At 38.8% G+C, this 12,715-nt stretch overlaps 1 protein-coding gene across 1 annotated transcript; it reads left to right on the top strand.

Annotated features, from left to right (window-relative positions):
* The first annotated feature begins 5,043 nt into the window (after positions 1–5,043).
* On the top strand, positions 5,044–12,503 carry LOC6036370 (ATP-binding cassette sub-family G member 1). Its single transcript, XM_038257437.1, has 5 exons — positions 5,044–5,360; positions 5,414–5,982; positions 6,034–6,251; positions 11,667–11,835; positions 11,894–12,503. The coding sequence occupies exons 1-5, from the start codon at positions 5,095–5,097 to the stop codon at positions 12,499–12,501; spliced, it is 1,830 nt and encodes a 609-aa protein (XP_038113365.1). The 5' UTR covers positions 5,044–5,094; the 3' UTR covers positions 12,502–12,503.
* The last annotated feature ends 212 nt before the right edge of the window (positions 12,504–12,715 follow it).

Below are 12,715 nucleotides of genomic sequence, written 5' to 3'. Positions count from 1 at the left end.
CTCACGAAAGAGTTGTTCCTTCAAAATTTCCCTCTAAGAATGTTCCCTAAATCAAATCTTGGTGGCGAATGCAGTAGGAAGGCAGAGAGAATGCAATAGGAAGGGCAAAATGAGGAAAAAATCTTGCGTGCTTGTGAAAAGAGGGGAAGTAATAGCGAAGTAGAAGTATAAAAATGCGTTCTACCCTTTCCACTCCACTTAGTTGCCACCGAGATGCTGAACAAGTCGGGTCGGCTCATAATATCTGAGCCGCAGACGGGTGAAGCAGCAGCAGCAGGAGAGAGAGAGCCCCAAATTCTCTCTTCCGGAGAAGGATTTCTTCTGAAAAATTACCTTTATTTTCTAGAGAGAGAGAGAATCGGAAAGCAGCACCGAAGAGGGCAAATTGTGTGCGAATGCCGTAGAATGACACACCATACATACACACTCCCGTTTCATGGTACACGCTGATTGGGTTCGATGCGTCGAGTTTCCCTTCCACGGATGTTCGATTGATGTATCTAAATTCGTTACCTGAAAAGGCCATCAAAGACTGCGACCAACTACAGATACACCCGGGGACGAGCAAAACCGCCAGCGGAGGCAACTTTTAGGCAGTGGAGTAAAATCGTTTAACCTAGTAGACTGTGTGAAAATTGTTGTAGCCCTGTTGTATGAGTTAGTACAACTATTCTACTACGAGCTCGTGTAATTAGTCACGGCCCCGGGATGCACAGCGGGGTCAGCCAGGAAGCTTCACCCAATTCGTTCAAAGATTTTGTTTACGCCAGTGGTGGCCAACACCTGGAGTGGCCGGTGCCCTCAAAGAAGGTTCCCCCGGGGCAGAACCATACGAGTTGTGGCAATATGGGTATCAAAATTCATGGTTTTTGATACTGAACATAAAAATGGCCATTTCGGCAGTGGTGGCTAAAACCTGGAGTGGCCGGTGCCCTCAAAGAAGGTTCCCCCGGGGCCCGGAGGGCCTTTTACAGAACCATATGAGTTTTGGCAATATGGGTATCAAAATTCATGGTTTTTGATACTGAACATAATAATGGCCATTTCGGCAGTGGTGGCTAAAACCTGGAGTGGCCGGTGCCTTCAAAGAAGGTTCCCCCGGGGCCCGGAGGGCATTTACAGAACCATACGAGTTTTAGCAATATGGGTATCAAAATTCATGGTTTTTGATACTGAACATGAAAATGGCATTTCGGCAGTAGTGGCCACAACCTGTACTGGCTGGTGCCCTCGAAGCAGGTTCTCCCGGGGCCCGGGGGACATTTACAGAACCATACGAGTTGTGGCAATATGGGTATCAAAATTCATGGTTTTTGATACTGAACTAAAATTGACATTTCGACAGTAGTGGCCACAACCTGGAGTGGCCGGTGCCCTCAAAGCAGGTTCCTCTTGGGCCCAGGGTAACATTAACCGAAACATACGGGTTGTTGCAATATGGGTATCAAAATTCATTGTTTTGATATTGAACCTGCAAATGGCCATTTCGACAGTAGTGGCCACAACCTGGAGTTGCCGGTGCCCTCATGGAAAGTTCACCTTGGGGGAACATTTAGGACAATTTTGCCGACAAATCTATGAAACAAAATACAATAATCTTATCCCAGATTTCACTAGCAATCCAAAAACTCATTCATTTCTTTCGGTTATGTCTCTGACATACCATCTTGAACTTTTTGACAATATGAGTAATAAATCGCTGGGGGTAATAAATCGATAATTGCGAAATTATTGAAATTGAGAATAACTCTTTTGTAATCAATTTGAGCCCTAAAAAGGGCTTTTTAATGCTTGCTGTTGAAATTTACTTGGCTGTCGCCGATGGCTGGCAAGAGCCTTGCCAGAACATTTCCCCATCGCGGACAACGTTGAACCCTTCCAGGTTCGGTCTGCCCCTTCGCCGCGATGCTTCTCCGCCTTCAGCTATCTTTGTTGCCGCTGTGTCGTCCCTTCCTCGTAGACTGTCGAGAGTGATTTAAGTACGCAAATGAAATAGATTTTTGTTTTGGGATCTCGTGGAACGAAGAAATCTAGGTGGCGAATGCCGTAGGAAGGCAGAGAGAACGCCGTAGAAACGTCAATACAAGAAAAAGTATTGTAAATGTGGGAATAAATCGTTTAATGTGATTCAAATTTGTTGTGACGCAAAGAAAATCTTCAACACATGGTTCAGACTGGCTCTCTGTAATGAATTGGAGTCCTGATAATGGCTTTTTATTATTTCAAAATATTTCTAAAAAATTGTTCGATGCCAAAAGTTTAACTGATGAAATGATTTCAAATCAACTGGCACGAAAATCTTGACATTACGATTAGCTGTGAAGCGTTTCAAAACCTTAGACGTTATCCAACGTCAAAATACCATAAGATCTTAGAGCAGAAATACCATAAGATCTTAGAGCAGAAATAAATAGATCTTAAGAAATAACCGTTTCGTGATTGATTTTGTGGCCAAGAAACGCAAATAATAAAACTATAAAAAAAAATCATTAACTTTTGTGTCCGAAGTTCTTCGTCATGATGGTTATGCCTGTAGCATTACCACTGCACCTTTTTCATTTTAAAATTTCGTGGTTTTTCTAACTTTGCAGGGTTATTTTTAAGAGTGTAACAATGTTCTACAAAGTTGTAGAGCAGACAATTACATAAATTTGATATAAAAACATAAGGGGTTTGCTTATAAACATCACGAGTTATCGCGATTTTACAAAAAAAAGTTTTGAAAAAGTTACTTTTTGCGTTTCTCTTTGTTTCGTCGTCCGTGTCTGTCGCGGGTGACCATGAACGGCCATGATCGATGACGACCAACTTTTTCAAAACTTTTTTCCGTAAAATCGCGATAACTCGTGATGTTTATAAGCAAATTCCTCATGTCTTTATATCAAAATTTTTGTAATGGGACCATCCATAAACCACGTGGACACTTTAAGGGGGAGGGGGAGGTATGGCGATTGTCCATGCTCCATACAATAAAGATTTTTTTGTATGGACAATTGTCCACGAGGGGGAGGGGGTTCAAGATTACCAATAAAGTGTCCACGTGGTTTATGAATGGTCCCAATTGTCTGCTCTACAACTTTGTAGAATATTGTTACACTCTAAAAAATAACCCTGCAAAGTTAGATAAAACACGAAATTTTAAAATGAAAATTTTTGTTCTAAATGAAAAAATGATCCTTCTGGGTCAATGTAGATTCAAAAAGTACAAAAAATTTCCCATAAAATGACACGTTCCAAAATTTTTCACAGTCAAGTAACGGAATATTGAAGAATTTTTAAAACTTTTTTAGTGTTTTTTCGATGTAAAATACGTTTTTTCGGATTCATCACCGTTTCAGGCTGCAAATTATTGAAAAACATCTCTTTTTTCGCATGTTCAAAAATGGAACGGGGTCGTACCGCCCCTCCGTCACGAGATATCAAAAAACGGACCTCGGATTCGTGATCAGGGAAAAAAGCTACCCCTTAGGATAAAGTTTCACGCAAATCGAAGAGGGGTCGGGGCAACTGCTGTGTGAGTTGGCGGAGAATTACCCATACATTTTCTTGTAGTTGTATGAATTTTAACATGCATCTTTACACTAATTTTAACCATTATGGTCGCTTTCCTATTCAATTATGATGCAAAATATGATTCAAAAACAAGCTTAGAACAATTTTCAATAAATTCCCAGAAATTCCCGGGATTTCCCGGGACATTGGATGAAAATTTTCCGTTTCCCGGGAAATTTGTATCCCCGGGAAATTGGACGCTCTATTCACAATATTTTATTTTTTGTGAAGTATTTTTTTATTATTTAGATTCTATATCTCTATATTTTTATGAAAATTTAGATTGAAAAAATATCAATTTCGCCAAAGACACCTTATGACCTCACGTTCAGAAAAAAAATCATTCTCACGATACAAATTACAAATGAAAATAATAACATTTTTAGTTTTAAAAGCGATTTAACGAGCAGTACATGACATTCTCACATTGAATTCACAAATCAATGGTCAAAAAAAAAATAGAAATTATCGGGATAGAGAATTGTTTTTCTTAGGTTAAAAGTTTAAATTGTCTGTCACAGAATCAAAATTCAATAAAATTTTGTAATTCATAACGTAATGAGACTCAACAAACAAGCGGTTTATAGTAAATTTTTATGTTTTGAATCATGTTCAACATTTATGTTGCAGAGAAACTGAAATAAAAACAAAACACTTGACTTGATTGCTCTTACAATTTGTTTTATTCATATTGCTGTTAACTGCATAAATTAAAATTGAACCTAAATCACATTAATAAGTACAAATAGCTGTGCTCATTGAGATTTATTTCATACCTGAATTCACACGACCAGATTCCAATCAAAGTGCGATCGGTCAAGCTCACCGCGCCTAGTGCCGCGTGCACCGGTTTAAATCGGATTGAATAAATTAGCATGTGAATTTGTCCTTCTTTTCATTGATTTGCTTTTTTTCTGGGGTAATAACAGCAATGCAACTTTCTTTTAATAATGAGAGTGCTTTTTGAACCAATATTTGTCGTTGTGCACATGACTTTCAGAATTCAGCGTCACATTTTATGAATGAATTTGCGCAACCTCGTTAACAAACGTTCCCTCCCTCCTGTAAGTTCACGTTTCGCTGGGCCTGCCACTTAGCAGTCGCTGTTATGTCAGCTAATACGGCGATATATGTCAGAATATCACTCGAATCAAAGATCTAAGCGACTTTGCGTTCAGCTGCTTACTTGCGCTTCATCGGTTAGTAAACCGGCCTGGTCGAGGGCTTCCACTACAGCTGCTGCTGGGCCTAGGTTGGGTTCAATGTCATTACACCTGAGAACTCTCAACCTGGGAGAACCCAACTTGGCAATAACAGTTTAACCCCTCTCCACTTGCTGGCGACGGAGCGGCCAGGTATACAATTAACTGAGCGCGGAGTAGTCTGCGACTAAGTACTTGGATTAATTCATGCGAGAGAGCGAGCGAGTGAAGGTGGGGGGGTGCGCCCAAGTTCTAAGGCACGTGCTAGACCCGAGGTTAGGCTGGATGTTCTAAGCCGCCAGGACGGAGCGAGCCAGTTGTTGACTAGAACCGGACCGTGATGGAGGTGCTCGAGTTAAGTTCTGTCGCGGGATCGGCGGCCGAGTTTAGGTTCTCGTTTGAAAATGTATTCTACAAACCGGACCCGCCCCGGCAGTCGATCGGTTTGCGATACTTGCCCAAGCGGTACGCCGTCAATACCGGGAGTGAACGGAAAGTGATCTTGAGCAACGTTAGCGGGAAGTTTCGGTCAGGACGGTTGACGGCCATTTTGGGACCGTCCGGTTCGGGCAAGTCATCGTTGCTGAATATTTTGAGTGGATTTCGGTAGCTTTGGCTGACTTTGGTGTGATCTTGTTCTTAATTGCGTTACGTTCCAGAAAGGCCGATGGAATCATCAAGCTTGACGGACATCCGCTGTCCGGATCGAAGCTCCGGAAGTTCGTGTCCTACACCGAGCAAGCCGTTTCGCTGTGGTTGAACCTGACCGTTGAGGAGTCACTTCTATACGCGGCAGAGTTCCAGCTACCCGCTACTCTATCCAAATCCGCCAAGTGCGCCAGGGTCTTCGACCTTATCGAGACCCTTGGTTTAGAAAAGTGCAGATCCACGCTGGGACGGAGTCTAAGCGGCGGGGAATACAAAAGGCTCGCGATGGGAATCGACCTGTTGTCCGACCCCAAAGTTATGCTGCTGGACGAACCGACCAGCGGGCTTGACACCGTAGCGACCAACCAGGTCGTTAGTCACATGAAGACTCTGGCCCGAAACGGACGCATCGTGGCCTGCGTCATCCATCAACCCAGCTCCGGCATCCTGCGGATGTTCGACGACGTATTCCTGCTCTCCAAAGGAAACTGCCTGTACTGTGGACCACTGGACGGAATGGTTCCGTACTTTGCCGCCGCAGGACTAGAATGTCCCCTTTCGCACAATCCGGCAGATTTCGGTGAGCTTGCCAATGAGCGTGAAACATTTTGAAGAACTTGGAATTTTCCAGCTCTCGAGGTGGCCAGTATGGAAAACGAAGCCGACGAACGGGTCGAGAAAATGATCCGTAGTCAGAAGGTAATTGGTCAATCGGGGGAGAGCAACGCAGCCGTGAACGGCACGCCAGTAGTGACGCAGAGCAGAACGCCGGCAGCGTTGAAATTGTCACTGTGGACGCAGTTCTGGCTGCTGACCAAGCGGACGACGCTCTGTACGTTGCGGGATCCGGTAAGAAGTTTAAGTTTTTAAGGCTAAGTGCCACTTTAAGGGATTCTAATTAAATGTGAGCTAAGTTAACAAAAAGGGTTGCGTGTAGCAACAGTTTGGGTTTTTTGCTATGATCTTGATAGTTTTGTGAATGAAGCTTCTAATGTACGTCAAACGCTTCGCAAAAGGTTGTTCTCACAGTTATAATGCAAGGGGATGATCATTATCTTAATCGCGTAATGAGCGGGATATTAATGAAAACACAGATTGTAATTGTGTAAACATACTGACGATGTCTCAACAGCTTTCATCGATAGTTATAATGAGATGCATTTTTAAATTGAAAATACCGGGAAAACCAAGTGTTTACAGCACCGCTTGAAACTAATGACAATAGGGGCAGCAGTTCAACTAGAGTGAGGATCATAATTATACGATATCTTACGGTGTTGAGACAAAAATAAAACATTTTTATTGACAAAACAATTTTCTTAAAATTACTGATTGCAAGACAACTGTAATCATGTATGTTACTTTTGCAACCTTTTTGACTGTTGACGATCATTTTCATATTGTTGCAATTTGTATGTCTGAAATGTTTGAAGTTGTCTTTCGCGTTATGATTGGAATTTATAAGACATTTTTAAATTTATGTTACCGGTTGCACTCGAGAGGAAATTTGAACTGCTTTCTGAAAAAATTTCTGAAAGATAAATACACGCTTATTCAAGGTTTTTTTTTTAATTATGTTAGGCCGTTGCAAATATTTTTCAAAGTTTATGTCCCTCGGCTCTGACCAAAGACGAGGGGGGAGCAAAAAAATAAAAAAATATAAAAATTTAAATAACAAGCCTAGGTTTCAACATTTGGATGAAAAAAGTGTTTTAAAATGCTTTTTACAGGCGTACAGTTGCTTTCCAATCATTAGTTTTGAAAATATCGAGGTATTGACGGATTTTTTTTCCCCAAAAAAATTTTTTTTTGTTGGGCTGTACTTTGGTATTTTATGAAAATTTAAAATGTTTTCAAAGGAGTTCAAACATGCTAAATATGATTATAAACATGGGAAAATGCATTTTAACTGGTTTTCAGTTGGTTAAACTTTAGATTTCATTAAAATTTTGAAGTTTTTCGAAAAAATATTTTTTTGCCCCCTGATTTTTCAGGCCAATTTTGAAGGGGGTGGGGTGGAGAGGGGGCTACATAAACTTTGAAAAATATTTGCAACGGCCTTAAGGTTCATAAACAAATTTAAGGGTGAGACTGAGCACTACGGTGGTTCTTATTTACTTCCTATATACACATTATATACTTTCAAGTACATAAGTCGATTGATTTTCACCGCATTTCCAATAACTCATCAGTATCAACTCGGATCTTCTTGCACCCTTGGACAAAGTTGTAGGAAATTAAATTCGGTAGCAGAATCTCACACTTGGGCAATTTTGGGCATGACCTGCGCAACCTGCTGCAAAAATCCTGAAGCGATGTTTTTTCCCATACATTTTTGCGATTTTTACAATTTAAACTATAACGCTTAAAAGTAAAAACTATAACGCTTAGCTTAAAAGATTTGGCTCAAAATTGGCACAGTTACTTATTATTGCTTTAAGAAGTGAGCCACGGGGTATCTCTTCAGATTTTTTCAAAATTTTCAATTTATCTTGACATCCAACTGAGCACATGATTTCTGTTTGTTTAAGGACAATTGATGAGATTGTTTATGACAAACAATCCTCTCAAGATTGATGAAATTTATTATTTAAATGTATTTATTTATTGACCAAAGATGGCATTTTTCATCATTTTTTAAGATGTTTTCTGATCTTTTCGAGAAATAATATTTTTAGAGGTGGTCAAGAATGTAATTTTTTTCCACCTTTTCATAAATTAATATTTTTTCATAAAAATTGTGCAGCTCACAATGCCTCACCTTTTTACCTTCACAGATCCCCAAAATTCGATTTCAATCCTGAGATATTCAATGAAATCCGAAAAAACTCCGTGCATTTTTGTCATTTTACATATGAAAGTAGTTTCGATCTTGTCGTGCTATCTTGTCACTCCCTGAAAATTGATGTAAGTGCAACAACTGGCCAAAGGGATTTCAGGTCAGAATGCGTTTGACGCATGTTCAACCACGTGGTAGCTGTCTGACATATGGCGTTCGCGGTGTTCATCAAGCTTTCATAGCATGCTAAGGAAAATTTGATGCTTTTTGAGGGAAAACCGTTGATTCCGGAGACATCGGATTGTCTGCCGATGCGCCAGGTCTAGGGACAACGAATCCATATGCTCTCTTCGGGAAAAGTGTTCTCCAGACCATTCCCCATAGGCCTGACCATACCAGAAGTTGGCGCGAGATTTTCCCAGACCTGTAGGATTGTTTGAACAAAAAGTTCAAACGCGCGCAGCCAGTTTTCAACCAAATGAGCTGATATTTGGCATGAAAGTCCCTATGGGCATGCCCTACGAGGGGAACCATACTAAAACTTGATCCGAGAACTTTTTGAAAAACGTTCCCACCCTAATGTATAAGTTAGGTTACGTAAATCAACTTCAACCAAACTTCGGGAAAATGCACATAATGGTCATCCAAACAAAATGTGTTTGTTATTGTTTACATTGCGTGTCTATTCAAGGTCAAACATCAAAACGCGTTTTTCTCGGAACGTCGGCGGGTGCGACAAGATAGTATGACGACGTCGAAATGTAAAAAAAAGATAAAAATAGATGGTGCATCTACGATTATAAAACACTAAACTCATTAAAAAAATCTTTTTTGTTTAACAAAACGATCCAAACATCAAATTGCTGCAAATTTTCTCCGAAAAAGGATTTTCTGAATGTTTTAAAAAAGACAACGAAAAGTAATGTTTTTCATGATCAGATTATTAAAAGTGAATATTTCCGAAGGTTTCAGACAGTTCAGTTGGACTGCATAAAAGTAAAATTAAAAGTAGTAAAATGGTTCGTTTTATCAATTCTAGAGTTTTTTAAAGGAGCAGTTCTCTAGGATTTCAGTCATTCGATTTTTTTTTATATTTTTTAATCCGACTGAAACTTTTTTGGTGCCTTCGGTATGCCCAAAGAAGCCATTTTGCACCATTAGTTTGTCCATATAATTTTTCATACAAATTTGGCAGCTGTCCATACAAAAATGATGTATGAAAATTCAAAAATCTGTATCTTTTGAAGGAATTTTTTGATCGATTTGGTGTCTTCGGCAAAGTTGTAGGCAGACATGCATCGGCACTATGAGCTCTTTTTAACGGCACTCAGCTTGTTATAGATGGCATTTTCGTTTAAAGCAATGTTATGCTTGTTGCTAGGTAAAAATCTCTTGATTTTGGCTTGAATAATGTGTAGAAAACATTGGTTCATTGGAAAACCCGATTTTAGCTATATGTTCATGTAAATGTTCTCTTAAGCTCTCAAGAAGAACTTCTTAAAAGCTCTTTGAGTGCAATTAAGAGTTCTTAACCTATATCTCGGTTGGGTTTCAAAATAATCTCTCAGGGTCTTCGGGAGCCTAAAAGACAAACGTAATTAGCGTATTCTAATCACTGGCACAACAATCTGGGTATCTTCTACGTGAAATGCCAAACAAGTTCTTCTAAAAGAGGAGTTAGAGCGGATGCATGTCTGGTTGTAGGTATGGATACGGACTACACTGGAAAAAAATAATATACGGTAAAAAAAATTTGGTGATTTTTTTATTTAACTTTTTAACACTAAAACTTGATTTGCAAAAAAACACTATTTTTAATTTTTTTTATTTTTTGATATGTTTTATAGGACATAAAATGCCAACTTTTCAGAAATTTCCAGGTTGTGCAAAAAATCATTGACCGAGTTATGAATTTCTTAATCAATACTGATTTTTTCAAAAAATCGAAATTTTGGTCGCAAAAATTTTTTAACTCCATTTTTAGATGTAAAATTGAATTTGCAATCAAAAAGTACTTTAGTGAAATTTTAATAAAGTGCACCGTTTTCAAGTTATATCCATTTTTATTTATCTTTTTTCAAAATAGTCGCAGTTTTTCATTTTTTTAAATTAGTGCACCTGTTTGCTCACTTTTGAAAAAAATATTTTTGAAAAGCTGAGAAAATTCTCTATATTTTGCTTCATCGGACTTTGCTGATACGACCTTTAGTTGCTGAGATATTGCAATGCAAAGGTTTAAAAACAGGAAAATTGATGTTTTCTAAGTCTCACCCAAACAACCCACAATTTTTCAATGTCGATATCTCAGCAACTAATGGTCCGATTTTCAATGTTAAAATATGAAACATTTGTGAAATTTTCCGATCTTTTCGAAAACAATATTTTCAAAATTTTCAAATCAAGACTAACATTTCAAAAAGGTCAAACATTCAATATTACGCCCTTTTCAAATGTTAGTCTTGATTTGAAAATTTCGAAAATATTTTTTTTGAATAGATCAGAAAATTTCACATATATTTTATATTTTAACATTGAATATCGGACCATTAGTTGCTGAGATATCGACATTAAAAAATGGTGGGCTGTTTGGGTGAGACTTAGAAAACATCAATTTTCCTGTTTTTAAACCTTTGCATGGCAACATCTCAGCAACTAAAGGTCGTATCAACAAAGTCCGATGAAGCAAAATATAGAGAATTTTCTCAGCTTTTCAAAATATTTTTCAAAAGTGGACAAACATGTGCACTAATTTTAAAAATGAAAACTGCGACTATTTCGAAAAAGTTACATAAAAATGGCTATAACTTGAAAACGGTGCACTTTATCAAAATTTCACTAAAGTACTTTTGATTGCAAATTCAATTTTACATCGAAAATGAAGTTGAAAAATTTTTGCGACCAAAATTTCGATTTTTTGAAAAAATCAGTATTGATTCAAAAATTCATAACTCGGTCAATGATTTTGCACAACCTGGAAATTTCTGAAAAGTTGGCATTTTATGTCCTATAAAACATATCAAAAAATAAAAAAAATTAAAAATAGTGTTTTTTTGCAAATCAAGTTTTAGTGTTAAAAAGTTAAATAAAAAAATCACCAAATTTTTTTTACCGTGCATTATTTTTTTCCAGTGTAGTCCGTATCCATACCTACAACTTTGCCGAAGACACCAAATCGATCAAAAAATTCCTTCAAAAGATACAAATTTTTGAAATTTCATACATCATTTTTGTATGGACAGCTGCTAAATTTGTGTGGAAAATTATATGGACAAACTAATGATGCAAAATGGCTTCTATAGGCATACCAAAGGCACCAAAAAAGTTTCAGTCGGATTAAAAAATACAAATATTAAAATTGAAGAAAAAAGACCGATTTCGTAGAGAATTGCTCAAAAATCCTATAAGCTATTGTGTGTCTTATGTTTATAGGACCATTTCAAAAATTTCAATTTAACTTCAACCTAATAGCATCAACATCTTTCCAGACTCAAATCCAGGCGAAAACGGCCATCAGCATCTTTGTTGGCGTCCTTGTCGGAGTGGTGTTCTACGATGTGGGCAATAACGCAGCGAGAATCATCTCCAACACGGCATTCTTTCAAATAGTTCTCCATACGATTCTGTTCATTACGATTGGCCCTGCTGCCGTTGTTTGTAATAAACTGTGGATGTTATTGATTCGTTAAGATAAAACGAGTTGTTTTCATTTTAGATCCCCTGGAATCGGCAGCTGTACTTCGAGAATACCGCAGCAATGCGTACGCCCTGCTCCCGTACTGTTTGTCCAAAATGCTCATCGAAATCCCGCTGCTCGTGCTCAACACCACAATTTTGATAGCGATCATCTACTGGTCTACCTCTCAGCCGATGGAGCTGTATCGAATCTTTTGGTTCTGGGCGATTTGCTTGATCTATGGTTGGATCGCTCAGATGTGGGGTCTCATCCTGGGCTGTTTCTACGACATGGCAACGACGGTTTTCTTGGCTAGCATCACCGCCATACCGGTGATCTTGTTCTCCGGATGTCTGATGACGATCGAGGCGATTCCGGCACTGCTTCGACCGTTGACGTACGTTAGTTTCGAGCGGTATGCGTTTGAGGGATATCTGCACGTGCTGTACGGATTTGGGCGGGAAGATATGGAGTGTCCGGAGATATTCTGCTACTACAAGAAGATCTCCAAGTATCTGAAGGCGTTGCAGATGCCGGTGATTGATTTCGAGTACGACTTGCTTGGGCTAGGGGTTTGGGCTTCAGTCATGACGGTGGCGTTCTACTTCTGCCTGAAGCGAAGGGTCAATATGCAGGATAAAGTTTGAGGGGTTTATTTGGTGTATCTATTCAAAAACAACTAGGTATTACACTGTTGAATATCGTAATGTTATGTGATAAATGGCAATGTAAATAAAGAACGACAAACTATGAACAAATCAACTAAATATACGTGATATCGCATAATTTGCAACTGTCCCCTGAATTGACGAAGCAAGGATTAGACTAAGCTTCCCAATTCATTCAAGCTTTCATCTAACT

Source organism: Culex quinquefasciatus, chromosome 2 (assembly GCF_015732765.1).
Source record: "Culex quinquefasciatus strain JHB chromosome 2, VPISU_Cqui_1.0_pri_paternal, whole genome shotgun sequence".
NCBI lineage: Eukaryota > Metazoa > Arthropoda > Insecta > Diptera > Culicidae > Culex > Culex quinquefasciatus.
This window is presented reverse-complemented; position numbering and strand designations above follow the sequence as displayed.